At 42.0% G+C, this 27,965-nt stretch overlaps 12 protein-coding genes and 1 non-coding gene across 13 annotated transcripts; 5 read left to right on the top strand and 8 right to left on the bottom strand.

The window, feature by feature from the left end:
- Positions 1-30: 30 nt before the first annotated feature.
- PICMEDRAFT_17106 (hypothetical protein) lies at positions 31-2,045 on the bottom strand. Its single transcript, XM_019161467.1, has one exon. The coding sequence runs from the start codon at positions 1,987-1,989 to the stop codon at positions 223-225; it is 1,767 nt and encodes a 588-aa protein (XP_019016956.1). The 5' UTR covers positions 1,990-2,045; the 3' UTR covers positions 31-222.
- Positions 2,046-2,216: 171 nt separating this feature from the next.
- PICMEDRAFT_73336 (hypothetical protein) lies at positions 2,217-4,664 on the bottom strand (the record flags this gene model as incomplete). Its single annotated transcript, XM_019164452.1, has 1 exon — positions 2,217-4,664. One exon carries the CDS (start codon positions 4,662-4,664, stop codon positions 2,217-2,219), a length of 2,448 nt encoding a protein of 815 aa, XP_019016955.1.
- A 792-nt stretch (positions 4,665-5,456) lies between these two features.
- On the bottom strand, positions 5,457-7,454 carry PICMEDRAFT_73335 (hypothetical protein; the record flags this gene model as incomplete). The annotated part of the gene is made up of 1 exon (XM_019164451.1): positions 5,457-7,454. One exon carries the CDS (start codon positions 7,452-7,454, stop codon positions 5,457-5,459), a length of 1,998 nt encoding a protein of 665 aa, XP_019016954.1.
- A 994-nt stretch (positions 7,455-8,448) lies between these two features.
- PICMEDRAFT_17103 (hypothetical protein) lies at positions 8,449-9,677 on the bottom strand. The gene has a single exon (XM_019161466.1). It carries the CDS (start codon positions 9,177-9,179, stop codon positions 8,631-8,633), a length of 549 nt encoding a protein of 182 aa, XP_019016953.1. The 5' UTR covers positions 9,180-9,677; the 3' UTR covers positions 8,449-8,630.
- Positions 9,215-9,286, bottom strand: PICMEDRAFT_t90. The gene has a single exon. It is a non-coding gene; the product is annotated as a tRNA-Asp (tRNA).
- Positions 9,678-10,575: 898 nt separating the features above from the next.
- PICMEDRAFT_19452 (hypothetical protein) lies at positions 10,576-11,940 on the top strand (the record flags this gene model as incomplete). The annotated part of the gene is made up of 2 exons (XM_019162119.1): positions 10,576-11,137; positions 11,291-11,940. Coding segments are annotated over 2 exons (1,212 nt in total), but the record flags the coding sequence as incomplete, so codon positions are not given.
- On the bottom strand, positions 11,815-13,694 carry PICMEDRAFT_17102 (hypothetical protein). Its single transcript, XM_019161465.1, has one exon. The coding sequence runs from the start codon at positions 13,411-13,413 to the stop codon at positions 12,115-12,117; it is 1,299 nt and encodes a 432-aa protein (XP_019016951.1). The 5' UTR covers positions 13,414-13,694; the 3' UTR covers positions 11,815-12,114.
- Positions 13,695-14,001: 307 nt separating this feature from the next.
- Positions 14,002-14,964, top strand: PICMEDRAFT_73332 (hypothetical protein; the record flags this gene model as incomplete). Its single annotated transcript, XM_019164450.1, has 1 exon — positions 14,002-14,964. The coding sequence occupies one exon, from the start codon at positions 14,002-14,004 to the stop codon at positions 14,962-14,964; it is 963 nt and encodes a 320-aa protein (XP_019016950.1).
- A 127-nt stretch (positions 14,965-15,091) lies between these two features.
- Positions 15,092-19,546, bottom strand: PICMEDRAFT_17100 (hypothetical protein). The gene has a single exon (XM_019161464.1). The coding sequence runs from the start codon at positions 19,166-19,168 to the stop codon at positions 15,218-15,220; it is 3,951 nt and encodes a 1,316-aa protein (XP_019016949.1). The 5' UTR covers positions 19,169-19,546; the 3' UTR covers positions 15,092-15,217.
- Positions 19,547-20,164: 618 nt separating this feature from the next.
- On the top strand, positions 20,165-21,622 carry PICMEDRAFT_59451 (hypothetical protein; the record flags this gene model as incomplete). The annotated part of the gene is made up of 1 exon (XM_019163369.1): positions 20,165-21,622. The coding sequence occupies one exon, from the start codon at positions 20,165-20,167 to the stop codon at positions 21,620-21,622; it is 1,458 nt and encodes a 485-aa protein (XP_019016948.1).
- Positions 21,623-21,701: 79 nt separating this feature from the next.
- Positions 21,702-23,018, top strand: PICMEDRAFT_17099 (hypothetical protein). Its single transcript, XM_019161463.1, has one exon. It carries the CDS (start codon positions 21,994-21,996, stop codon positions 22,741-22,743), a length of 750 nt encoding a protein of 249 aa, XP_019016947.1. The 5' UTR covers positions 21,702-21,993; the 3' UTR covers positions 22,744-23,018.
- Positions 23,004-26,602, top strand: PICMEDRAFT_146007 (hypothetical protein). The gene has a single exon (XM_019160453.1). The coding sequence runs from the start codon at positions 23,074-23,076 to the stop codon at positions 26,512-26,514; it is 3,441 nt and encodes a 1,146-aa protein (XP_019016946.1). The 5' UTR covers positions 23,004-23,073; the 3' UTR covers positions 26,515-26,602.
- PICMEDRAFT_17098 (hypothetical protein) lies at positions 26,599-27,744 on the bottom strand. Its single transcript, XM_019161462.1, has one exon. It carries the CDS (start codon positions 27,614-27,616, stop codon positions 26,690-26,692), a length of 927 nt encoding a protein of 308 aa, XP_019016945.1. The 5' UTR covers positions 27,617-27,744; the 3' UTR covers positions 26,599-26,689.
- Between the last annotated feature and the right edge of the window lie 221 nt (positions 27,745-27,965).

The raw sequence follows: 27,965 nt of genomic DNA, 5'->3' as shown, positions 1-27,965 counted from the left end.
CTTAATAGTTCTCGTTCTATTATGTCTCTCCTCTGGTAGACGTGTTTCCCTCGACGCGATGCTGCTACCCAGAGGGAAAGTGTACACATTCAAGTTGACACGTATTCTCTTCGCACCGGCACTAAAAAGATAAGCGACGCGTCGATTTCTGTCATTCGTGGATGGTGTGTATTGTGCACGTGACTTCATGAATCACAGTTCAACTATTTAGTTCTATACATTCTATTTTCTGTACTTCTTCAACACGTCGACCTTCTTCTTACCTCCACTACGTCTTTTTCCCTGCTGCTGGCGCTTCTTATGCTTGGTGAAAGGAACAAATCCCAGTTTTTTAACGTCCTGTCTTGCTCCCGGGGGCAATAAGTAGTCCGGCACCCTTTTTAAGTTCACGTCGGATCTCACCTTGGAAAGGGCTTTATCGTGTCTCAAAGTCTCAAAATCTTGCGGGTTCTCCTCGAAATGTCTCTTCAACTTCTCACTTGTCATCAACTCCATCTTGATCTCCTTCAATCTTGCCTCACGCACAGCAGTTTGAGTAACAGACCTGAATGAGTCGTCCATTCTATACCTAAAATTATCCAACTGCTTGTTATCAAATTGGTAAGGCTCGATCTCGTAACCCAACTTCTTCTGTGTTCTTTCAATCTTGGCAAGTACCTTCTCGTCCTTTCTTGCACTTGGCAATGATGAGGCCTTATGCTTCCCCCATTCGTTTTTGAATACAACAAAGGATAATGCCATCCCGCTTTTACCACCTCTTGCGGTTCTCCCTACTCTGTGAATGTACGCCTTGGATGATGATGAAAGATCAAAGTTTAGAACGCAAGCCACGTTTTTGAAGTCCACACCTCTCGAAGTGCTGTAATCTTTTGCATCATTAGATTTCTTGCCTAATTTCTTGGCGGACTTATTGTCTTCAACATCTTTACCATGATCGAGCATGCTAGCATCAGTTGTGCTCTCACCCACTTCTGCTTCTGTGTCATCGTCGTATTCGTTAGATTCATCAGTAGCAATCAACAAATTGTAAACGTTTTTGTTAAACTCTTCAAGAATATGTAATCTTGAATTTATTGGCAATTCAGAATTAAGTATGCAAGATCTAATACCAAAATTTTGTAAAAAAAGCTTGAGTTTGTAACCTCTATCTAGGTTATTCACAAAGACTAGTATCTTTCCCTTGATTAAGTTCAACTTCAAGATGACATATATTAACAAAAATTTATCGTACTCACTTGTTTTAACATAGTATTGGAGTAATCTTTTATTCTGATTATCTAAATCCTGCAACTTTAATATTGCAGCCTTATTGCAAAACTTTTGCTTCAAAGTATTGATGTCTTCGTTCAAGGTAGCACTCATCATAAAAACTTGCATATGTTGCTTCAAATTCAAGAAGTTGCTTAATTTTTCCAAATCTTCATCATATCCATAACTCAGCATTAAATCCACTTCATCAATAACAAAGTATTTCAATTCCATCAAACTCACATCTGAGTGTTCTTCAAGAACGTTGAGTAATTTCGATGGTGTTGAAACAAGAATCTCAGGTCTATCGTTCAACACTGCTGTTAATAGCTGATTGTTTTCAATATCATTCAAGTTGACAACTTTAACATGTTTACCACAATATATTGTCAATTCCTTCAAAAAGTTGCTTACTTGTTTAGCGAGTTCCTTTGTTGGCACTAAAATGACACTTTGAATTTCATTTTTGCTATCTGCAGTTTTGGACTCATTCTGTACTAAAATGCTCTGTATAATAGGTATACAATATGCTGCGGTTTTTCCTGAACCGGTGGAGGCTTTAGCTATAATGTCCTTCTTTTGCTGTAACGAAAGTTTAATAGACTGTGACTGAATCAACGTTGGATGTTCAAAACCAAGCTTGTTAATAGCTTGAATTAATCTAGGATCTAGATTGAAACTATCAAAAGTGATAGTATCATCAACATAATCTTTCGACACTGCAACCTTGCTATCAGACATTGGCTTTTAGTTATAGATGCTGTTTTTAGAGGACTGTAATGAAAGGTGTGTCGATAGTAAGATATCCTTTATATTTCAATGGCTATCTGAAATACTTTTAGAGAAAAACTATGCAGAAAAAAAATTCAAAAAAAAAATCGTGAAAATTGAGAAATTGGAAAATTGAAAAAATTAAAAAAAAAATTAAATATTTATAGAAAACTGGTGAAATATATAAACTTACACAATCAATCTTTGTCAGAATCTTCCTTCAAAGTGACAATTCTATTCAGAATTAGCTTGTCCTCTGTGCTGTCAGAATCCAAACAGAAGTAACCAACTCTCAAAGCTTGGAATCTAACCGTCTCAAAACCTGCTTTCTCCTTGATTGAAAACTTCTCATCAGTGAATGGCATGTTCAATGGAGATTTAGCTTTCACATCTAATAAGGCAGGTTCAATCATTGCACCCTTTATGACTTCCTCCGATTCTTTGTTGATATCTGCCAAAAATCCATCAGGATGAGATGATGGGTTTTCGGAGTTGAAAAGCTGGTTGTAAATACGAACTTCAGATACATTGACTGGTGATTTGTATTTAGCCGATTCCGGTACCCATTGGATGTAAGCCTTTGGCTTCTTGTGTTCTGAAAGGTCATTCATATACACAGCATGAATAAGCACAGGTTTACCGTTAGAGTCGTGTTCAACAGATTTCACCTTTATGTTGAAGGGAACACGCATTAAGCCAACAGGTTGGTCCGGTGCCAATCTAAAATATCCCTTCGAGGTCTCATCTCTGTAATCTGATGAATCGATATATACCACCTTGGTCAATGGGATCTTTCTAGAGCCAAACTCATCATTTCCTGGTTTGTAAGGAATTTCAATCAGCTCCTCGTAATCATCTGGTAAATTATCTAAAACAACCTTCAATGGGTTCTCAATCATCATCAAACGTGGAGTCGTGTGATCCAAATACTGTCTAACGGCACTATCAAATCTAGTAGCTTGGATGTTGGTAGTTGAAGTTGTAACACCCAAGGTATTAATGAAACTCAAAATGGCACCTGGCGGGATACCTCTTCTTCTCAATGATTCCAACGTGTACAATCTAGGGTCATTCCATCCTCTCACGTAACCCTCTTTAACTAACTTTGCAATTTTTCTCTTAGACATGATAGTACCAGTGATGTTCAATCTACCGTATTCACGCTGGGCCGGTCTATAAACGTGCAGCACGTCACATAACCATTCATAACTCTCTCTACTCAAATAAAACTCCGTGGTACAAAGAGAATGGGTAATGTTTTCAAAGGAATCGACGAGACAGTGAGTAAAGTCATAAGTTGGATAAATTTTCCATTTATCACCAGTTCTTGCGTGGGAGGCATTCAAAACTCTGTATGCAACCAAATCCCACATTTGGGGTGATGGAGAATCGATGTCTTGCTTCATTCTCAAGGTTGCTTCACCGGGTTTGTAGTGCCCATCTCTCATTTTCCTGAATTCGATAAGATTTTCTTCAACTGATCTGCTTCTCCAAGGGGATGGGAATCTCTCCCCTCCTGGTGTTCCGTCTGGTTTAACACCACGTTGTGCTTTAACCTCTTCAGCAGTTGAATGGTCAACATAAGCATATCCACTATTGATCAATTTTTCTGCCAAAGAGTACAATTGATCAAAATAGTCTGAAGAGTAGGTGATTTTCCAAGGTTCAAAGCCTAACCATTTGACACAACGTAAAATGGAGTCAAAGTAAACTTGTTCTTCTGCTTCAGGATTAGTATCGTCGTATCTAAGGTAACATTTACCATCATGGAATTTGGCAAAACCGAAGTTGACCATGATTGCCTTCGAATGTCCAATATGCAAAAATCCATTTGGTTCAGGTGGAAACCTGGTGTAGACTTTACCTTTTATGAAATCACGATGAGCCTTAATCACATCATCCCATCTTTGAGGTTCTTCTCCAGGCTTGTGTAAATCACCTAAGAAACCTTCGGTGAACATGTTTCTGGCATGCACATTGGTCAATGAAGATGGCTTATCATCCTTTGTGGTTTCCTTTGTTTCTTTCTTTTTCTTCTCTTTTTTGATTACATCCCTTTCATCCTTTGGACCAAGCAACTCAAGCAATTGAGTATCGATAGTTGGTTTGAACAATGCCGGAGACGCCCACTTCAAAGCTGGCAATTGTCTGACGTTGGCCAAAAGTGCAGGAACCATACGATATCTGTTTGTTTCAATTTCTTCCTTATGTTCTGATATGTAATCACAGATAATTTTGAAAACTTCAGTTTCAGTGATTTCGATGCCCACACCAGATGCAATTTCAAAGTCAGATTCAACGAAGTTATCTGGATGAGTCTCAACGTATTTGAGAGCTTCAGCAACTTGTAAATTTGACTTCAATTTTTTATCGATGATACTTCGAGAAATATGATCAATACCATCAACGTTTTTACCTTTTAAAAGTGATGCCAAATAGTGCAATAATGCATTTTCTGATTTATCTAGTGGTAAAGCTGCAGAATTTTCTAATATATCTGAAGATTCAATAACATCTGCCAATGATTGGGAGACTTTTTTGTTCTTAACAATCTCTTTAATTTTCTTGTCCTCAAAACCAACTTGAGAAAACAATTTGCTGAGTTCCTCTTCTGAGGTAGCTTCAGTTGCTGATGTCTTAGACATAATTTATATTGCTACCGATGCAAATTATGCTCTGTGGCAAAATGATAAAAGGATTTTATAAGTTTATTTTGTAGCATTCATTAATGACTTTATACATTTTACTCACGCTCAATTTGAATCGCCCATTTTTTTGGCTTTTTTCAGTGGCCAAAAAAAAGTGGGACTATGAGGCGCATAGACATTTTGCGTATCTTTGATTTGTAACTATATACAACTATATAAACCTATAGAATAATTTAGGTGTCTATTAGGTATAGGTGATTGTAAAAGTGGAAATTGTAAAAAGTATTTCAGACTTCGTAGTAGTAGTTGCCACTGGAACCGTTTCTAGCCATTTACAAATGGTCGGGAACATAGAAAACAACAAAAGATCAGGTTTATGATTAATTGAAAACAAAAAACAAAAGTGCAAATAAAATACAAACACCCCGAATGTAACAGTAAAAAGCACTGAACTAAATGAATGCAGATGGGAGATAGGGATAATAATGACCAATTGGACTGAACTGACAAGTAGCAAAGGTCACAGGATTAACAATGAGTGGTAATATAACATTAAGTTTGTTGAAGTGATGACTAAAGTGTAATTGATTTTGAGAAGCTAAATGCTTTAATGAAATGAAATGAGATGGAGATGAGTAAAAAAGAGGTTATAGATTAATTAAAGACAGAACTGAAAAAAACAACAAAAGTAGGAAATGAATTTGATTTAGATGAAATGAAATGAAATGAAATGAAATGAAATGAAATGAAATGCAAGAAAGTTGAAGAAAAACAGTAGAGAAGTGCTTGTTATAAATCCACAGGCAGTGAAGCTTGAGACTTTGAATGGTTGAATCCATCAAGATAATTTTGCTCGTTAATGCTGTTTGTAGCACAAAGTCCAGTCCCAACTCCACCTCCACTTTTCTTTTGATCTGAGGTCGAAAAAAAGCAAAATTGTTTAACGATATGGTCATAATCATTGAATTCTTTAGGGCTCGGATAGAATGCTGGAGAGTTTAAGGCTGGAGAAGCATTTGCAGATTTTGAAAACTGAACTTTTGTTTGTTTAATCGCAACAGGTGCAGGGTCTTCCGATTTGGAATTTGACAAAGAAGAGGTTGACTTATTATTAAATTCTGATAATATGTTTGATTTCATAGAAGGAATCGAGGATTCTGATCTTATTTTCTTCAAGCCAAATGAGTTTGAAATCCTCAAGGAGCTCATGTCTGTAGTCAACGGTTTACAAGATGAAGAATTCATGAAATTGTTGTTGTCCTTCAATTTTATATTTGAGTCTTCGATATCCAGTAGATTAGAGAAATTTTTTCTCCCAATCATTTTCTTGTTTTTGATACTATTGTCGACGCCAATATTGTCGCCGCTTTGAATACTATTAGCCTTTCGCAAAACAATCTTATAATTTGATCCGTTATTATTGTCCCAAAATGAAATACTGTTAGCTAAGTATTGGACGCAAAATATAAGAGTGAGATTGTTCCCAAAGGTGTTCAAGTTATCAAGTTTGATTATAAACGAAAATTTATCGTAGTTATTGGCAATTGAATCTGAGTATTTGAAAATGTGATTAGATGAAATGTAGTTTGCATTTTCGATTTCAATGAACGAATTCCAATTATCGTAGGTTAATTTGACAACGATTTTCTTCGTGAAAGCAATATTTTTAACATAAACAAATCCGATCAACGAGTTCCCCGAAGAGTTCAGCTTTACACTTTCGAGAATAACGTTATTATTGGATCCTAATTTAGCAAAATTCAAAGAAACGGGATTATATGGACAATCATTTGAAGTTATGATCCATCTAGAAGCAGAATCAATTTCATCGTCGCTCAAAAAATCTTCATAGCTTTCATTCAACTTGAAACCATTTTCAGCATCGTCTTCACCGTCATCATCATGACGAAAGCCACTGTCGTCGTTGTCCGAAGAGGAATTTGAATCGAATTCCCAGTGGGTTCTTGGAGGGGCTGCAAATCTACTGGAAACTGCCGTTGGTCTTTCAGACTTCTTAAAGAACTTCACGTTTTCCAACCTGGAAGCAAATCTAACAGATTTGGCATTTGGCATTGAGTTTGATCGTTGTAGAGAGTTTAACTTTAGTGAAGATTTTACCAACTCACCCGACTTTTTCCTCAACAAAGGAAATCTAGATGGGTTGGAGATACTCTCGACATCGAAAAGGGCGTTGCTGTTGTGAATATTATTGTTGTAGTCATTGACCGAATCTGTTGAGGTAGAAACTGAGACCAAATCATAAGTCTTCATAGGACAGGAGGGTATAATCAGCTGAGACTCGTTCGCATTTGGACTATTATTGCTGACTGTGTTATTCGTACTTGTGAGAATTACAGTTTTGTTATCCTCTTCGTTCAAATCGATGAGAGTTCGATGGGAATGGGATTCGCCTAATGAGTGTATAGAAGTTTCTGATGATTTGGGAGTATTTGTCGTTGATATTGTAGAAAAGGCCGACAAAGAGTTTGAAGAGGAGTCGGTTGAGGCATGTGTTTTGTCATTGATGGTCTCGCTTTCTTCTTTGTTGGCTTCACTTTCTAAAAGAGAAGGGCTGGTTGGTTGTGTGCCGGTTGGTGGCTTATTTTGAGACTCGTCGTCCATCGTCTTGTTGGAATCCGTGATAAAGTTGTTGTCTTTACGACTATCGTGAAGACTGGCATTATTTTTGGAGGGATGTAATTCCGAGGAAGACAGATCGTTCAAAAACGCTAGGTTGGAGGAGGTTAGAGGGGCAGTGCTGAACGATTTAGGACCTAGATAAGACATCGTTGGTTGCAGTTGATCTGGTTGCCGCTGTTCTCTACTTTTCTTAGCTTGCTAGTGCAGAAGGAGGTGAAGAACAGGATGCTCAGCAGGTGGAATGGAATAGCAAGATGGTGCAAGATGTTCCTCTGTCGAAAGGATGGCGATCGTACCGGGTGGCTTATATATCGTGCCAACTGACACCGGCAATGCTCAGGCCCTGGGGCGTTGAAAGCAAGAGGGGTTCGTAGGGTAAATAAATATTCAAGACCCAAAAAAATAGATCCTTTTTTTGGGCTCTCTGGACTGATTGGATGTGCCTGTGTATTCGTGGTAAACAAACAGCTCTGTCGATCGTTCGGACTTAGCTAGACTGTTTGGATGTCTCTGTCTCTGTCTCTGTCTCTGCAGCTGAGCTTGGCGGAACGGGGCGTCTTCTGCACTGGTCACCTGGCTGTCTGGGGGCTCTCTTCTCGGCAAAGGAGGATCGGCAGCAGCAGCAGGGAAGTAGGATGAGCCTGTTGAGTAGACAGCACAAGGGAGGAGAAGGAGTAGGGATCCGACAAGGGCGGAGGAGAGGAGGCAAACGGAGGAGAAGAGGAGAGGAGAGTGTGCCGGAAAGGAAAAGGAGCTAGCCACCCACTAGTGTCTTTCTCCAGTGGAGATATCGTGGAGCCAGGAGAGGAGTCGGGAGATAAAGGGCAGGCGGTGTGCACTACAGCGCATTACTAACCCCGTAAAAAAACACTGCAGGCCAAAGGGGAGGGAGGGAAAAAAAGGAAGCGATCCCGTGGTTATTAGTATGCGGGGAGAGTGGGAGGGGGCGGAAGCGGGGAGGAAGCAAACAGCGATGTCGGGGGCCGGGCCGAGTGGGCTGCCGCAGTCGGTCGGTCTGTCTGCTGTTGATGCTTCTGCAGAACGGCGTCTAATGGCGGCTAGACAGACGTGTTGCGTGTGTAGAGCTGTTTACGGGCAGACAGCACGGAAGAAAGACACAGAGGGTTATCTGTGCGGTGGTGGGCCGTGGCGGGCGTGGCGGGCGTGGCGGCAGAGCCCCCCAGCTTTTTACATTTTGCCGCCGTCGCGTGTGCGGGAGCGGAGGAGGGCTTCTGATTCTGCGGGCGGAGAGAAAGCTGAGCGGGAGAAAAAAAGGAAAAGAAAAGAAAAGAAAAAGGCCCAACAAGGAGCGAAACGGAGTTCTCAGCCAGTGTAGAGAATGACGATGATACGACTTCTCCCCTTTTGGCGCTGTTTTTTATTGGCGTGGGGAGCGCGGCGGGAACCGCGGCGGAGAGAGAGGGCCGGTGGGCGGAGAAGAGGGCTGGGGTACACGAGCAGTTGGCGGGGTGTAGCGTGGTGTAGTGTGGTGCAGCCGACGTTAGGGCTAGGCCCGCCGAGGGCATGGTATGTCGACAGAAAGAGGGTGGGAAACGGTCGGCGGCGCAGCGCTATTGGCGGGCGCACGGAGACCGGAGCGGGTGGCTCGCACTTCCGAGCCGAGTGGTGGGCGTGTGTCCTCGGCCTGACTGTCGTATCCCACCCCTGGTATTTTTCGTGGTATCTTCGGAGCTTGCGGATGCCTTGTTCTTGAAGCAGAACGGTCGGATCCCACGTGTCGTGTCGTATCATGTCGGCTTGGTTGGTGGACGGTGTAGTCTGCTGATAGTTCCAACTCGGTTTGAGAGTTGTGCGGAGTGGTGCTGCACTAGCGAATATCGAGCTATTGTATGCGGCGCCATGCCATGCCATGCAAGGCTGCCGTGGGGAAGTGGAAAAAAAACACTCTCCGAGACGGGGAATTGAACCCCGGTCCCCCGCGTGACAAGCGGAAATTCTAGCCACTAAACTATCTCGGATTTTTCTGTCGAAAAGAAGACAAGATTTACCATCACGGCAAAAGACGCTAGGCCTGGTGAACTTGATACTGGATAAACTTGTCTACTCTGTCTCTGACTCGTCAGCTGCTGCTACCAGTATAAACCTATTACGTAATTCCCATACCTACAAATTTAGTGAACTCTTAGAGAAAATTGGAGCGAGGAAAGGAGGTGAAAAAGCAATTTACCATATTCCACATTACGTAAGCACGGTTTTTATGGTCCGCACACCCGACGATCCCTCTACCCCGCCTAGAGTACATAGCTTATCGCTCCCCCCAAACCCGTTATCGCACTCAACCGCCTTCTTCAAAGCGCGCTACCTCTCATTTCTCAGTCTCTCTCCCCATATATTTGTAAGATAAGTCACGCACACGCTCAAGCCATTCACTTCTGCACCTCTCTTCAGGCCCCGGACAACTGAGATCGCTCTACAAATGGAACACAGCAGAGTGGCCAAGCAGAAGCGCAAGCAAAGTCAGCCCGGCGAAAAACGGTCGAGGAGCGGCTGCTTAACTTGCCGGAAAAGAAGAGTCAAATGTGATGAAATACATCCTAAATGCGGCCATTGCATGCGGCTAAACCTGGAGTGTTCCTACCATAAAAAGTTCTCCTGGGACGCAGAAGCATTAGGTAACGGCGTAACATTTGGCAGGTCCAACCAGTACAAAAAGTCATCTCTACAAGAAAAGTTTCTCGATTTCCTGTCCTCGAAAAACAGCCCGATCGGTAACCAAGACACTTACGATCTGTTCTTGAAATCAAAAACATCAACCTTATCTCAGGAAATTCTAAAAGAAGATGTCTCTTGGTGCCACATACATCACAAAAAGCTGCATTTCATCAACATGACACGTGAAGATTTTCACCTACGGCAAGTCACAGATGTTCAACATTTTCCTCTCGAGACTGTCAACACAACAGCTCCAACTTCAATGCAGTTTATATTCTCCCTCTTGGCCCACCACGAAGACCGCTACTTTACTAGTGAACCAGCTTTGGTTATCAACCAGAAGAACTCAGTTGGGTTACTGGAAGACTCGAGCTATAGTCAAGATCACATTGTCGATATGGTGTCACCGGATATCCAACAATCTTTATTACTGTTTTCGCCTTCTGGCCCTCTAGAACTCCCCACAAATTTAAGTTTCACAGATGTTGATCAGCTCTTTTGGGGTTTTGAACCGAAAACACCGGTGTTCTCACCCAGAAGTTTCACCATACCATCTAGTCTCTTCGGCAGCGGATACGACTCCCTTTCTTCCCAAGAAAAAAGTTTACTGCAGTACTTTATTGATGCTATAGGTCCAACGTGTATTTGCTTTCCTACTCCTCCGAGCACGAACTTATCGATCAACACCAGCACATTAACTTCTAGTCATTCCAAAGCCAACCCCTATTTACATCTAATTGTTCCGCTGGCTTTCCAATCGCAAGTCGTTATGGACGCTTTAATTGCCGCAAGTGCTCATCAATTGTTCATATTGGGCAATAGCAAGTATGAGCAACTTTCAGATAGGTACTCCGAAAGAACAATAGAACAGCTTTCCAATACACTCAGACAAAAACAACGGTCACAGTGCACTGACTGGGACGATTTTCTAGCGGCAGTATTAATGCTATGTTTCAAAGAAATTTCTTCAAATCGTGACTATAGATCATGGGTATCATACTTAAATTGTGCAAAATTTTTTCTCAAAAAGTTCAACTCCCAGAGAACATTTAGTCCCCTATATAAGTTTTTTGCCAGATACTTTATTATACATGAGGTGATTGGAGGAACCGCATGGCTTCAAAAAAAAGTAGACGGAGACGAATTTGATCACTTCGGTAACGATTCTGCATTGGGATTTCCGTCTGAAACTGTCATAATTGATCTCAACTTTTCATTAGGCAAAGGAAATTTGATAAATGGTAGGAATGATATAACCAAATACTTACCGAACGCCTCTCTTTTGAATGATACAATCAGCAGCTCAAAAGCTCACGATACTGTAATCGACCTGGTATTTGGCTGCTGTCCCTATTTGATCACTCTAATTGATAAAATTTCAAATTTGGGGCGTTGCTACGAAGATTTGGAGTTAGAACCGATAAATACTAGAAAGGAGTTCGAACATTATATTCTCATACAAAGAAATGAACTCCAGTCAGAAATTGAGGGCCTCGATCAGAGGATCCAACTTTTCCCAGAGATTAATAGCCTGTCTGAAAATTGCATCAAAACTATTGCTGAAATCAAACGACTGTCAACGTTACTTTATTTGTTTGCAAGGGTAGATCTCGAGACATTGTATTACAATAATGGCCGAGCCACAAACTATTTCATAGAGAAAGAGCGGTGTATGAATAAAGTCAAATCCAGGCTTGTAAGTTTATTCAAAAATCTCCCTGAATGTCCGATGTCATTATTATGGCCTTTATTCGTTTTGGGTCTCGTTGCTACAACAGATGATGACGAGAGATGGTTTGTTCTAGATAAACTTGTTTATTTGCAAAAGGCTAGAGAATTAGGAAATGTTAAAACAGCTAAAGATGTGGTTTTAAAAATTTGGAAAGAACGTGATTTGGGACTAATTTCTTTCAGATGGAAAGAGATGATCAAGGGCAAAACAGAGTCGCTAAGCTTAGCTTGAGCCTGATTTCAGTATAACATAGTCGCCAAGCTTAGCTTGAGCCTGATTTCAGTATAACATAGTCGCTAAGCTTAGCTTGAGTCTGAATTCAATATATCATATACTGTGTATTAGACATTATTATACTGAAATAAGAGTTGATAAAGATAAGATAACCGATCTATAGACTGCTTACTTGGCAGATGTCCAACTGTCTACATCCTTCAAGTCCCTTATGAGATTCAATCCGCCATACCTACCTTGAGTGGCAAGATTGTCTCTTTGTTGGCCTTGTTCTTGGCGCCACTTCCAAGCTTTCGCCTTTGAATTATCCAAAGTTGAACTGCCCTCCATGACAATTTGAGAAATATACTTACCAACGACAGGCATGAATTTGAACCCTTGACCCGAGTCGCCTGTACCTAATACCAAATTGTTATATTTAGGATGTTCGGTGAATAGGAAATGGCGATCTGGGGTGTCAGTGCACCAACATATCTTGGCAACACTGAATGGCCTTTCTGCAATAATTGGGTATACTTGTTTCAAAAAGTTTCTCATCTGTTTCTCTGCCTCAACTGGAATCTGGTTTCGAAAAACTGGAATTGATGTACCTTTTTCTTCAACCATATTGATATAGCCTGGAAATTCGTTGCAAAATTTTAAATCATTATTCATGTCAGGCTCAAATATGAACCCTTGATCCAAATTGAGCACTACAGGAGAGCCCCTAAGTGTACTTGCTTCTTCATCAGTCAATCTGATATGACCCACTGTCCAGCATTTAGCGAGTAGTTGACCTCCAAAATCAAGAAGCTTGCAGGATTGAGCACCAGCACAGATAACAGTTATATCAGCATCAATTATCTCGCCAATTGAGGTCCTAACACCAGTGCATTTATCACCCTCAAAGAGTAGCTCTTCTGCCAAACCTATGCGAAATTCAGCACCTAATTTCTCACATTCCCTGGCAGCATTATCCAAGGCCAATGCTGCGAAGGTCCAACCACACATCTCTTGTTGAAAATATCCTCTCCAATTTTCGAACCTATCGTTCAAACTCAAATTTGATATACTATTATCAAGTTTGACGGAAGGAGTTTTTACAAAATTTGCAAACTCTTCTGGGGAGCTTAACTCAAGAAACTTGACGTTTTTCTCTTTTAAAAAGGAAACCCGTCTATTGATCTCTGTTATAGCATTATCGCCACATGCACCATAGACAATACCTACTTCGTGAAATGCTGGCTTGTAAACTGGATCGGATCTCCACATTTCCAAAGCTTCCCGAGCAAGATCTGAATAGAAAGCATTTTCAACGGTGGACTGAAATATTTTGTTGACATCATTTCCAGCTGATAATGGCGAAGGAACTTTGTATGGATCCAGGAGGGTCACATTCTGATGCCCCTTTCTCAATAATTCAAGCGCCGTAGATAGGCCAAAAGTACCAGCTCCAATTATTAGCACAGAAGTATCAGAATTAATCATTTTGTATCCAAATGCACCTTTAACCTTCGAGTCGAATCCGCTTCGTGCTTATCTGTGCTCTGGTCAAAGGTTTGGCTTTGAACTAGAAAGTAGTGTTTTAAAAATTCATGTATCAGGCCCAACCATTGGTTATATTTAAAGGCCCAAATCCAACTACTCAAGATTCAGCATCGCTCGCTTCGACTTTAATGTTGATCATAATCGTTCCACCGGCAATGGGCAGACCTAAGTAAGTCCATCATCAGGAAACTGTCCAGTTAAAATCCCGTTATTGTTCTTTTTTGAGCGCCTCGAGAAATTCTTATCGGGAGTAGCTCGATCCGAGCAATCTCCCAAGCATATTTTTCAGGAAGCACGAAACGACCAGACTAATGACTCGTTGTACCTGATTTATTGTACTAGCCAATGAAACCCGTTTTTTTTGACTTCTGTAAATGGATCCCATTTTTTGAAATAAAGGTAAAGATTTAATGACGTTGCTTCTACTCCTCGAATAAAAAGTTGAAGTATCGCCCACTCTCCTTTCCACCATACTTTTCTTTTTCTTTTTTTTTAAAATGAAACACTTCCGAGTCATCATTAACTGCAATGTCTACATCTAATTACATCACCCTAAATAACGGTATTTCAATTCCCCAGATTGGTTTTGGATGCTGGAAAGTTAACAAGGAAACCTGTGCGCAACAGGTTTACGATGCTATAAAATGCGGATATAGACTGTTTGACGGTGCAATGGATTACGGAAATGAAAAAGAGGTTGGAGAAGGTATAAATAGAGCATTGAAAGAAAAAATTGTGAAAAGAGAGGAATTGGTTGTTGTCTCTAAACTTTGGAACTCTTATCACCATCCAGAAAATGTTCCTAAAGCATTGAATAGGGTTTTGACCGATTTGAATTTGGATTACTTAGATATTTTCTATATCCATTTCCCGATTGCCCAGAAATTTATTCCTTTCGAAAAGAAATATCCGACTGGCTTCTATTGTGGAGAGAATGGCTGGGAATTTGAAAATGTTCCCTTAGCATCTACATGGGCAGCAATGGAAGAGCTAGTAGGAAAAGGTTTAATCAAATCATTGGGCATATCTAACTTTACAGGCCCATTGATTGATGATTTATTGAGAGGATGCAAAATTAGGCCACAGTTGTTACAAATTGAACATCACCCGTATTTGGTACAACCTCGGTTAGTAGAATGGGTTCAGTCACAAGGCATTCAGATTACAGGCTACTCAACTTTTGGCCCACAGTCTTTTGTTGAACTAGACCATCCTTCTGTCTCTTTGTGTGTTCCTTTATTTGAAAACCCAGTCATTATGAAAATTGCTGAAAGACATGCGGTTAGCCCTGGAAAAGTTTTGTTAAGATGGGCAACTCAAAGAAACATCCTTGTAATTCCAAAGTCTAACAAGAAAGAAAGGCTGGTTAGTAACCTTAGTGTCAACGACTTCAATTTGACTGATGGAGAATTATCTGAAATTAGCGGCTTGAATATGAACTTAAGATTCAACGATCCTTGGGATTGGTGTAAGATTCCTTTATATACCTAAAAAAGTTTATAAATGTTAATTTGAAAAATAGCAGAAGCTCAATACTAGAACCAGCAAGTTGCACTTGCTAAAGAAAATCACCTGAACAGATTTTAAAAAGGCAAAAAAAGAATGTGTAATTCAAAGTGGCAACACCTTTAACTGTTTGCAAACGATGATTACTGAATAAAATTTCAGCAAGTGGCAGATTGCTTTCTGAAGTATCAGAATATTCTTTAATGATAACTACTTTGCAAAATACTATAAAATTCGACTACTGAGAAGTATTGGCAGCTTCCTGCATTGCACCAATCGAACCAGAAGAGATTGGAATGTGGATAAACTTCTTCATAGTAGTGGCAACACCCCAATACTCATCACTATCGGTTTCCTTACCAAAACCACCACCACCAGGGGTAGCAACCCACAAAATATCACCTTTTCTCATTGAGATTTCTGCTAATGAGGGAAGCTGAATCCATTGGATGATACCATTACCCCTATTTCTTCCCAACTTGTTGATACCTCTTTTACCATCTTCACCACCATAAACTCCCCATGGAGAAAAAACTCTTCTTTGGGTTACTAGAGATACATGGACAGGAGAAGTGAAACAAATTTCTCTTACCAAACCATCGCCACCTCTCCATTTGCCTTTACCTCCGCTGTTTTTTCTAATTGCGTACTGTATCAACATCACAGGATAACGTTGCTCAAAAATTTCAGGGTCAGTTATTTTAGTGTTTGTCATGTTAGTTTGTGTACCAGAAAATCCGTTAAATCCTATTTTAGCACCATCTTTGACAATTATACCAGCACAATTCCCTTGGCCTATAGTTTCGGTATAACCATAACCTTTTACCATATTCCCGTTTTCGTCTAAACCGCCAGTACCAAAGTTTAAACCATTCATACATCCACCAGTAGCTGAAGTTAGGCCAAAAGCTTTGAATAGACAGTCAGTGATTCTCTGAGAAGTCATACCGTTACCAGCACAAACCGCAGCAAACTTACTTGGGTTGATCAAACTGTTGTCAGGAATAATAACCGTGCAAGGATCCAAACATCCTTGGTTCAACGGGATATCCATATTGACCAAGCACCTCAAAACATAGATGACAGTTGAGTATGTAATGGATTTTGGTGCGTTCAAATTACTGTAGGATTCCAATGAAGTACCAGTAAAATCGAAAACTGCAGAACCACTTTTTTCATCAATGTCAATTTTAACTTGAATTCTCGAGCCATCATCCATATAATCAACGGCAGTCAAAGGAAATCTCCCTTTATTTTCAGCAGCATATGTTTTCAGAAACTCTCTAACTGCAGATTCAGCTGTTTTCTTGATATTCCTCATATAAAAAAGGACAGTTTCACTTCCATATTCAGAAAACAATTCTTTGAGTAGATTGATACCTCTCTGATTGGAAGCAATTTGAGCTTTCAAGTCTGACAAATTATCATCAATGTTTCTGGTACCTGATACACCATGAGAACGAGGAACCTCAACAAAATGCTCTTTTAGCCCATCATAATCAAACTTGCCCTTTGAAACAATTTTCCATGACTCAATATTGACACCTTCTTCATAAATTTCTCTTGCATAAGATGAAGAAGAGCCAGGTGCAGTGCCTCCTATCTCTGAATGATGTGCTCTAGCAGCAACAACAAACTGGATTTTTCCTTCAAAAAATACAGGAGAGATGATGGTGATATCAGGTAAATGTGTGCCACCAACTATTGGAGAATTGGTACAAAGAATATCACCATCTTGAAGATCATCTTTCCATCGTTCCAACTGATATCTAATTGCTGCAGACATTGAGCCCAAGTGAACCGGAACATTGGGAGCGTTTGCTGTCAAGTTTCCCTCATTATCAAATAAAGCACACGAATAATCCATTCGTTCTTTGATATTGGCACTGACTGAAATCTTTTGTAACGTTCTAGACATCTCTTCCGCAATGGACATGAATCTATTGGCAAAAATTGCCAATTGAATTGGATCAACGTAGTTTGTAGTCACCGCAATACTACTACCAACATCAACATCCATAACCACATGTCTGGGGAGAATAGTAGCAACAGAACCAGGAGTGACTAGTAAGGTTTGATTATTATCCAAAATCAAGGCAGGACCTGGGATCATGGTACCGACTTTAAGCTTATCAAGGAAGTAAAATTTGGAAGGTAATAAGCCCTCGTCAAAATAAATTTCTGTTACTTTTTCTTCCATACCACTTTGCACAAAAGCTTTTTCAGTTGTTTCATAATCTTTATATGCCGAACGCTCCGACCAAGTTTCTGAGGTATTGCCGGTGGCACGAACTCGAATATCGGAAACTAAAATATCTTTATCCTTATCATTGAAGGCAAACTCCCTTTCATGAATCTCGTAAAATGCTTTTAGGAAATCTCCATCTTTCGGCTCTAAAATCATTATTCTTGTATCAGAGCCTTTATAACCCATATTTAGGTAAATTTTGTAATTAATTGAGGATACAGTAACACCTTGACTTACCAGATTTTTCAAACATTTCTCTTTCAATCGAACACAATCCATGATTAGAGTATCCCTAGATTTTTGAGAATATACTGCTGCACAAGGTTCTTGCAAATCAGTAACGATATCAGCCAATGAAATACCATAAGCAGAGAGAATGGAGGAATGCTTATGTATTACTACTCTTTTAATTTTCAAAATCTTAGCAATAGATAAAGCGTGTTGCCCACCAGCACCACCGAAGGATGCCAAGGTATGACTAGATACGTCAAATCCCTTTGCATCAGTTAGTTCTCTGATTGGCTTAGACATTTGAAAATTTGCAACATCTAGGAAACCCAAAGCAATTTCTTGGGGGCTTTTTTTCATAGAAGGATTTTCTTTGTTTATCAGTTCAGCCAGCTCTTCAAACTTTTTTTTGGTGACCTCATAATCTAAGGGCTGGTCTTCGTTGGGACCAAAGATTTTAGGGAAAAACTCAGGTAAAATCCTGCCAGTAAATAAATTAGCATCAGTAATTGTCAAAGGACCGCCTTTTCTATAGCACGCTGGACCTGGATGAGCAGAAGCTGATTCAGGACCCACAATAAATATGCCATTCTTGTATGACAGAATTGATCCACCGCCAGCAGCAACTGTGTTGATATCAAGTTGAGGAGAAGCAATTTTTATACCCGCTGTTGTGGATTCAAAGGAAAACTCAAAGTCACCGGCATATCTCGAGACATCAGTTGAGGTACCACCCATATCAAATCCAATTATAGGAATTTTGCTGTCTGCATCATAGCATGTTTTGGCTTCACCAACAACACCACCTGCAGGCCCAGAAAGTAAGGACTTCAAACCAGTGAATTTTTCCCAAGAGCATAAACCTCCATCGGACTGAATGAATTCAATTCTAGTATGCTTTTCAAAGCCCTTTTCAAACCCATCTAACAATGATTTGATGTAGTCTTTGATTATAGGAGTAAGATATGCATCCACAACGGTTGATTGACCACGAGGAACAGCCTTGATCACAGGGAAAATCTCATGTGACATGGAGATATGTTTGAAACCTAAATCCTTTGCAATTTTTCCAGCTTGTTTCTCATGTTCTTGATAGTTGTAACCATGAATAAAGACAATTGCAACGGAATCGATACCATCTTCCTTCAACTGCTTCAAATCTGTAATTAAAGCCTCTGTATCTAATGGTTTGAGTATCTGAAACACCTCTTTTGTTTCGCCTCTAACATATTCTTTATCATCAACAAGATCTTGGGCATCATAGCCTGTCGGATCTGCAGCAAAAGCAGGCATGGTGACTCTCTCATCAGCCTCAACTACGGATTTGAAAAGAACACCCGATTTCACAATATTCAAAGCAAACAAGTCCGGGCGAGACTGATCGCCAATATGAAGCAAATCCTTAAAACCTTTGGTAGTCACCAAAGCACATGGGGCTCCTTTCCTTTCCAAAAGTGCATTAGTGGCAACAGTAGTACCCAAGCGAATGCTGGAGATGAAAGAAGTATCCAGTCTTTTACCTCTAGGAATAACTTCACCACTCACTTCCTCAAGAACTCTTCTGATACCTTCGATATTAGCATCTGAATAATTTGAGGGGTCCACGGACAACAACTTAAATGCTCTTTCGCTTGTACCGTACTTGTAAAACACATCGGTGAAGGTACCACCTCTATCAATAGCAATCTTTATACTGTTATCAGATATGGTCATGACTCTAGTTAATTTTCAGCTTTTTTATGGTTAGCTCTTTGGTAATAATATTTTCACCTCGGAAGTTTTAGAGTTGACATATGACGGATATGCCCAAATACTTATGGAATTCAACTCCAAAAATAATACAGACACGAGAATCAAAGGGCAGAAATAATCAATAGTAAAACCAACAATGAGGTAGGACTCTCGAGCACATCAAATGAAGGAGACCTATGCAAGATCGAAATTGGCCAGAAGAGCAGTAGTCAATATTGATCAGTGGAAAGCTTATGCCCAGTCAAGCAGATCTACAGTTCGTAACGACGTGCATGATGTTTTTGGGTTACCTCTCCTATAATCCGAGTAGCTTATATTGTTCCCACAAACGACATAACCCCTTGCTACCAACTGGCAGCTCGAAACGACCTCGTAGCCTAGCTCAAAGAGGTAAATTCTTTGAGATAACAAGCATCAGTCGTTTCGAGCTTCCTCGACACGATTTTTCAGCAGCGTGCACGGCCAGCGTATTATTTTTTCAAATGGGAGATAAGGGTCTTGTATAGGTCTTCGATATGTACGTTTGGCTCTTACAGGTTACTATCAGTGTGAAAACCAAGCGTGCCTACTTACTGTCACGGTGCTGGAGTACCTAACATGAGCTCATTAAAGAGGGGTTTAGAAATTTAGTTGGGGGATCGCTGGATTAGTGAATTTCGGTAAACCAAGATAAGAAGAATCAATTTGTTTTACTCACTGTTTCTCCATTTTTACAGAAGGCTGAAAAATCTTACCTGTTGTTATAAAAGGGTCTTGCCACCTAAACTTTCTGGAAAACCATTTATTCCCTGAAATTTTAGCTCTCGATAAAAAGGAAAACATTGGTATTCAAAGAGTCCACCCAAGATGTCTCTCACCAAGTCTCTCACTGATCTTAAAGGCGACAATGAGAAGATTTCTTTAACAACTGATCCTTCGCCAGTAGGAAACTCCAATGGAGGTGATGCGTTTGAGCACATGGATGCGGCAGCAAAGTATTTGGCTGAAAATGAAGGCAAATACGAGCCTATGTCTGAAACCGAAATGAAGAAGATGGTCAGGAAGACCGATCTCTTTTTGATTCCCGTTTTGTTGATCACTGCGACGATGGGTGCGGTGGACAAGGTTGCTTTAGGTACTGCAGCGATTTTCGGTCTTCGTACCGACAACAATCTTGTGGGCCAGCAGTACTCGTGGTTGAGCACGATTCTTTTTATCGGTTCTCTTGTGGGTATGTGGCCGATGTCTTATCTCATCCAGAGATACAAGCTAGGCAAGGTCATTGGGATGTGCTCTTTGACGTGGTCATCACTAACGTTACTCCTTTGCGCCTGCCACAACTTCGGAGGTTTGGCGGCAATCCGGTTCTTAATGGGCTTTGTTGAGTGTGCCATTGTTCCCGGGTGCTCCTTGATGGTGTCGGTATTCTACGTCAAGCACGAGATTCCACATCGTACGGCTATTGTGTTCATTTTCATGTCCTCGGTCATCAACGGCGCTCTTTCTGCCTTGGCGTCGACGTTTGGCAACCACATTCCCACATGGAAGTACATTTTCATCTTGATTGGCTCTGTCTCCGTTGTCTGGTCTGTCTTTGTTCTCTGGTTTCTCCCAGACTCCCCAATGAACGCCAAGTTCCTCACCGACCGGGAGAAGTACTACGCGGTCAAGCGTGTTGCCGAAAACAAGACCGGTGTGAACAACGACGAATGGAAGTGGGCGCAGGTGAGAGAGGGTTTCCTCGACGTGCGCATGTACATTGTGATGCTCTTCAACTTTGGGATCAACATCCCCAATGGGGGCTTGTCTGCCTTCTCCTCCATCATTATCCGGAACCTCGGCTTCTCCTCCGTTAAGTCCTCCTTGATGGGTATCCCCACCGGTGTGATTGCCTCGATTGCCACCGTGTTCTTTAGCTGGTTAGCCGCCCGCTGGAAGAACAGACGTTGTCTGCTTGCCATCATCTCTTTGGTGATCCCGTTGATCGGGTCCATCATCTCCTACACGACCCCTCACTCGAACACCGCCGCCCAGCTTGTCGGCCTCTACTTCCAGTACTTCTACTTTGCCTCCTACGTCGTCATGATCTCCTGCGTCCAGGCCAACACCGCCGGCAGCACCAAGAAGGCCATCACGTACAGCTTCAACTACCTTGGCTACTGCGGTGGTGCAATCACAGGGACCCAGACCTTCCGGGCCAACCAGGCTCCCCGCTACACGGGGGGATTTATCTCCATGCTTGTCGGCTACTGTGCCTGCATGCTGTTGAGCGGCACTTACTGGCTGGTCTGTGTCGTCCTCAACAGACGTAAGAAGGCTGCTCTGCAGACCCTCTCGGGCGACAGCGAGGCCGTTTTCGAGGTCAGCGGCGTCGAGGAGGAAGAGGTCGCCGACCTCACCGACAAGCAGCAGGCTCACTTCTTCTATACCACCTGATTACTTATCTTTACTTTACTTCTATACCTTTTTATACCGCTTTAACGCTGTTTTGTTTGATCAACACCACCCCAGAGTCATCCCGGTACCTCTCCCGGATGAGCCCCGGCCCCCGCGAGGCTCCCTCTCTCCCGTTGCGCCAGCCCGGAGGAGCGCCGCCCCGGAACGTGATGGCGGCTGTGGCTGTGGTGCGGAGTGGCCCGGGGGTCTGCTGAGGGTGGGTAGAGTGGAGGGTGGAGGAGGTGAAGGGAACAAGATGGTTAGTTGTCTGTTTGTTGAAGTCATGTTTCTTTCTTGCTAGATTGGATGTGGGGTTCTGCTGCTGTTTTCTGCTTCTCCCATTGCGCAAAAAGCAAAGCAGAACTCTTAGAATGGTCACCAAGTTAATTTTAGTCAGACACGGTCAATCCGACTGGAACGAAAAGAACCTCTTCACCGGATGGGTGGATGTCAAGCTCTCTCCAAAGGGTGAGCAAGAGGCTGCACGTGCGGGCGAGTTGTTGAAGGAGGCCGGGCTCAAGCCGGACATCTTGTACACCTCGCTGTTATCCAGAGCCATCCAGACCGCCAACATTGCGTTGGAGAAGGCGGACAGACTGTTCATCCCGGTCGTGAGATCGTGGAGATTGAACGAAAGACACTACGGTGCCTTGCAAGGCAAGGACAAGGCCGAAACATTGGAGAAGTACGGCAAGGAGAAGTTCCAGGAATGGAGAAGATCGTTCGACATCCCACCTCCAGAGATCGAGGACGACTCGAAGTTCTCTCAGGTCGGCGACGAGAGATACAAGACCGTCGACCCACACGTCTTGCCTAAGACGGAGTCCCTTGCGTTGGTCATTGACAGATTGCTCCCATATTGGCAGGACGTCATCGCCAGCGACCTTTTGGACGGCAAGACGGTTCTCATCACCGCCCACGGCAACTCCTTGAGAGCCCTCGTCAAGCACTTGGACAACATCTCCGAGAGTGAAATCGCAGGCCTCAACATCCCAACCGGTATCCCCTTGGTCTACGAGTTGGACGACAACTTAAAGCCGGTCAAGCCATCCTACTACTTGGACCCAGAGGCCGCCGCCGCCGGTGCCGCCGCCGTTGCTGCACAGGGTCAAAAGAAATAGGCTTGTCTCCGGCTCCTCTTGAACCCAATTGTGTATACGTTCTATAGTTAATGCTGCTATACCGTTTGACGCTACATGCGCCCATATGGTGAGCAAACATACGAAACATGTATCTGCTCTTTAGCACCTCGCACAGTAAATGCATCCGTGCACCACTGGCTATACCTGAGGGGGAGTAAAGTCTTGACTTTTTCCTGGATATGGAAAGTTCCATTTTCCACTGATTGAAGATGGTAACTGTATAAAATTTGTGTCACAAAATATCTCCAGAAAGCCAAGGAGTCACAGCAAGAACCAGAAACACTCTTCATTATTGGAGTTATTCTGAAGATGTTCTCGAAGGTACGATATCGATACGTACCCAGAAGGGGGAGCCTGATCTTCCAGTTTCGACATTTTTCGTACCTAGACAGCAAAGACGGAAGTGGCAGTTCGCCATCAGGTAAGCCCAGAAACGGCCAGACACAAGACAGAGCAAAACCTGAAGAGTGGAAAAGTCCGATGCCCAACAATGGAAGTAAGTTTTCCGTGGCTGTGAGTTCATTTTTAAACTCATCCTTGAGTAGTCTAGAAGACTACATTGCCAATCAAGCTCCCATCAAATCAAGCCAACAATCAGAGGGCTACAACACAGAGCTGCTGGAAATTGATATGGATAACGATGTTACACCACAGAAATCAATTGGAAATATCCCTTACCAACTAGGTGAAATCAATAAAGGTTTTAAAGAATTCATCGACTTGTCGAATCCAGACCACATAAGGGGATTGTTAGCCATTAATAGGGAAAGGTGGATCAAAACCTCTCCCGAAATATCACAAGCTATAGATAAAACTTGCAACGTCGATATACCACTAATTCTAAATTTTTACTTGAGGTCGTCGGCGGAGATACGGAGACAGCTGCAAGACCCAAGCATGAACACGAAGGTTGGAATGACTTCTCAAAGGCACATAATCTCACTTTTGCTCAATTTACAGTGGTTCCGAAGTGCTTCGTTCATAATATTGGAGATGAAGCTGCCATTCAATGATCTTGTCAACTATCTAAATGAATTGCTTGAAGACGAACTAATTTTCCAAAAATCAGATTGGATGCGTTATCTTTTCATCATAAACTTTTACCAGCTTTACAAAAATGTGAACCCATTGGTGTTGACTAATTTGGACTTCTTGGGAAGGCCACAATACATGGATAGGTTCAAGATACTGAATATGATGTGGAGAACCCACTATACTACAAAGCAGGAGTTGAAAACTGACGTCAGTGAATGGTATGAAATGTGTGGACATGATATACCCGTCAGTTTAATGCACATCTATAAATCAGTTGACATTATCAAATACAATAATCCATTCAACCTTGCCGGTCAAGTCAATGAGCTAAAAACTTTGATTGGAGCTTCTTCCAGCTCTCTAATGCTGCAAAAGAATTTTCTTGCATCTTTTTTGAAGCACTTGGTATCGGCAAGCGATTTTGAGTTACAATACTCACAATCACCACAGTGCAACTTGTCAAAGAAGGAAGTCAGAGATTTTCTGACTAAAAGAAAAAACGCTATTATCAACTTTGTGGTTCTTTCCAAAAAGCTACAAACAAAATCATTTGATTGCCTAACAGTTTTAGAACTAAGACCACCTTCCGCTGTGGGACTACAGCTTTGGGACTATCATATTTCAGGAATGAATAATAGTCTTTCTTCGACCATTTACTATAAATTTCTAGTATCATATTTTGTCAGCCAACTAACCAAAACCAGCAAAATAAATGAGATTGTAAAAGTGGAATTTTCAAACCTGTCATCAGCAAGAAAAACAAATCTTATCACAACAAGCTTAATAAGCTATTTGAAAAGAAGTGATACTTTAACAAGGAACCGCGTGGGTGGTTACATTGCGTTGACTAATCAACAAAGGGAGCATTCACATGTCATGAAAAATGCAATTCAAAAGATTTTTTCCAAACATGAAAATTATAAATTTAACTACTCTGATCTTTTGAAAGTTTTTGAGCTAGTCTCAAGCTTCTCACCCACACTTTCAAATAAGGAGGGTTTATTTGAAATTGGAAATCAAATCATTGAGGCGAACCATGAAAACGCAGATTTCTTCCCATTTAATGCACAGGAAAAGTTTACCAAAACTATAGAATTCATTGATTTACTGAAGTCCATTGATCCTGAATCGAAAATATACGTTACCCGTTTAGTTCCGTCTATTATTAATTTTTATCATGAATTTATTCTTTCGGCGGATGACTGTGCCATAGACTTTACCAAAATGCCCGAAGTTAAACAACTTTGCTATATCTTGAATAAAACGTTTGATGTGGCTTGCAGAAACCCGAGGGAGCTGACACTCTTGAACCCGAAAAACTATGCTTCAAAGATTTATATAACTAATCAAGGCCTATTACAAAAAGTTTCTAGTAAACTTTTTCAACTTCCGAAAAATGTTCTTTTTTTTATACTGCAATCAAGGGCAACTTGGATTTGTGCCGACCAAGAGGATTGGATTTCTAAGTTTCATAAAGCTGTGTTTACATTCGGTATTTTCTTAGAGGTTTTAGTTCGTCGAAGTACTCGTGAATCTTACGAAGGAAACATCAATTTCAGTGAGTTGAATGACGTGCAGTTTGCAAAAGCATTGAAAGATGAGATGGATACAATATCCTCCAACGAAACAGTGTGGGAATGCGTCGAGATGCTTTCAGGTTTTGAATGGAATGAAGAGGTCAGTGATGTGTTTTTCAGGGGAAAATCTATTCATAGTGGCGAAACTGAACCCGAGATCGGATTTGGAATAATCATGGTCTTGACTGAAGTGAGGAAATTGAATGGAACTGTTTATTCGAAACGTTGTGAAGCAATCGAAGGACTAATGCAGAAAGACACAGGAAATAACGAGGTAGAATCATTTGATGATGTTACTGATGCATTGTTTGACTCAAACGGAGATTCTCCACATGAGGATGACCACTTATTAGACACTACAAAACACAGCGACAGCGAAAGGGACAACGAACAGGAAACCAATGTAACTGTATCGAGAGGCTTACTGGATCAAGATCTACTGGAATTCAATGAACTTTACAGGAACATGAAGAACTATGAGCAGTTTGTTCCGCATAGAAATAAAGGCACAGGAAGCGAAGAGCAAAGTGTTACAATTGCGAAATTGAGCAAGTCTGTTCCCAGCAGTAAGGTGAAAAAGAGATACACGGTAAGAGAGAAAGAGAGACTTGTCAGATTCTACTCCCCATTGAGGTTGAAAGGCATGCTAATAGAGTCATTGATTATGAGGAATCCTAAATTAATTGATGCGATTGTACGCAGACTGTACGTTGAGTACGAGACTCGGATACCCGTCTCACTATTACATAGTGCCATGATAGGGATTATAAAGAGTGAGCAGAGAGAGGTGGGGTTTATTGAGAAAATCAACGTGATCAAAGTGCTTGACACGTTAGCATCTCTAATTTACTCGACCGCGTCACATAAAGTGCACTCGTATCTCTTCATGAACTGTGTTAGATTCAGAGAGTTCCGGATTGAATTGGTTGACATGATCATAGAAGAGAGCAAGCGGAGTAATAGTGGGTCGTTGAAGACGTTGAATTGGGCGGTGAATAAGATCACGAATACACCGAATATGATCCAGTACAAAAATGAGTTTGCAAGGTGGACCAATGACTTAAATAACATGAAAGAGATGAAAGTTGGATTCTGGAATCCTGGAAATACAGGGAAATGGATAAAGGACGATATATAGACACAGACAGATAACTAGGTTAGTAATTAGATAGACGCGATCTTTTGCATCGCATTCAATGAAACGAAACGTAATAAATTTGACAGACGGAGAGCAGCACGAAGAGGAGAAAGAAGAGTGTATTGGAGTAAATACAAGTTCGAAGTAAAAAGTAAGAACTGAAGAAGAAGGAAAACTATTCGAAGTTTTTATATAATCTAGTAAAGTTGTCAGAGCCTGCTGGATGTGCAGGTGGGATTTGGAGCCAGTTGTACTCATCGTATTTCGCCGTACCGTCAACTGCATGGAAGGTGTATGCGTTTCTCGAGTGGTCTGACGAATTTTTGCCCGACTTGTGGATGACGGAGCCATCGATGAGCACCAAGGTGCCTGCCGGGATGATAACTTTCCTGAAGAGGGAGTCGTCACTGAATCTTTCTTTGACGTCTGCCGGCTCGACGTAGTCTGCCTTCGGGTCGTCCAGCTCAGCAAACTTGGTGCCGAACCCCTTTTTCATGTCCTTGACAAACCTCTTCTGCAATGGGAGCTTCTGGGAGCCCGGAATGAACTCCAAACAGCCGTTTTCGACCGTGCAGTCCTGCAAGGCAAACCAGAAGCCCACACAGGAGACCGGGTCGGTGTAGAGGAACTCTGCGTCGTTGTGGGGAGGCACCTCTGCTCCGATGTGCGGCTGTTTGATGACGCACATGCTCTGGACAGCCTTGGCGTCCCGCAGCCCCAACTGTCTGCAGATGGAGGCCACGTCGTCCGTGACGGTCACCGCGTTGAACTCGTCGTTGAGGAAGTGCAAGCCGTGGCCGATCTTGTTGACCGCCTTGTCCACGGGGACCTTGAACTCGTGCGTGTCGTCCGAGATGGCCTCCGGCTCGAAGAAGTAGTGGATTTTGTCTGACGAGTCGAGAAAGTACTTGTCCCCGATGTGCCCGTCTTTGTCCTTGCCCGTCGTGAACTTGATCTTCGGGTGGTTGTCGATGTTCGACGCCTCGAGAAGCTTCTCGATCTCCCCGTTGAGTTTCTTGACCGTGAACTTGTCCAAGTAGTTGACAATGGCCACGCAGCCGTCCTCTTCGAACTGGGCGAGTTCCGTGGGTGTGAGTGGCATGTCGGAGTGTGTCTGTTTCTGTTTCTGGCTGTGCGCTGTGTACCTGATAACGCAGATGTCGTTGTTGCTACAGACAAGGCGATATCGCAATCCCCACGAGCCACAAAACAGGGGGTGGCCCTTTTATATACACTCTCCGCCCCTGCCCGTCCGACGGACATAAGCTGACCGACCCTGACCCCGGCACCACAACAGAGCAAGTCTGCCTGGCCGCCAGGACATGATCTGGAGTCATTCCCGCCGAGGCGTTTCTCCGATAAGGCGGGGGGAGGGAAACAGGCGAGGGCGGCTGGGGAAAAGCGCGGCTTACGTAAGAGAAGTGTTGGTGGCGGCTTCGTCTGGTGGACGA

Source organism: Pichia membranifaciens (assembly GCF_001661235.1).
Source record: "Pichia membranifaciens NRRL Y-2026 unplaced genomic scaffold PICMEscaffold_4, whole genome shotgun sequence".
Taxonomy (NCBI): Eukaryota; Fungi; Ascomycota; class Pichiomycetes; order Pichiales; family Pichiaceae; genus Pichia; species Pichia membranifaciens.
The sequence above is the reverse complement of the archived record's forward strand: the minus strand, read 5'-3'. Positions and strand labels throughout refer to the sequence as shown.

Excerpts from the sequence above, each read along its gene's own strand:
- PICMEDRAFT_17103 (XM_019161466.1), bottom strand. The coding sequence starts at position 9,179 with ATGGCATGGCATGGCGCCGCATACAATAGCTCGATATTCGCTAGTGCA.
- PICMEDRAFT_17106 (XM_019161467.1), bottom strand. The coding sequence starts at position 1,989 with ATGTCTGATAGCAAGGTTGCAGTGTCGAAAGATTATGTTGATGATACT.
- PICMEDRAFT_17099 (XM_019161463.1), top strand. The coding sequence starts at position 21,994 with ATGGTCACCAAGTTAATTTTAGTCAGACACGGTCAATCCGACTGGAAC.
- PICMEDRAFT_17102 (XM_019161465.1), bottom strand. The coding sequence starts at position 13,413 with ATGATTAATTCTGATACTTCTGTGCTAATAATTGGAGCTGGTACTTTT.
- PICMEDRAFT_17098 (XM_019161462.1), bottom strand. The coding sequence starts at position 27,616 with ATGCCACTCACACCCACGGAACTCGCCCAGTTCGAAGAGGACGGCTGC.
- PICMEDRAFT_17100 (XM_019161464.1), bottom strand. The coding sequence starts at position 19,168 with ATGACCATATCTGATAACAGTATAAAGATTGCTATTGATAGAGGTGGT.
- PICMEDRAFT_146007 (XM_019160453.1), top strand. The coding sequence starts at position 23,074 with ATGTTCTCGAAGGTACGATATCGATACGTACCCAGAAGGGGGAGCCTG.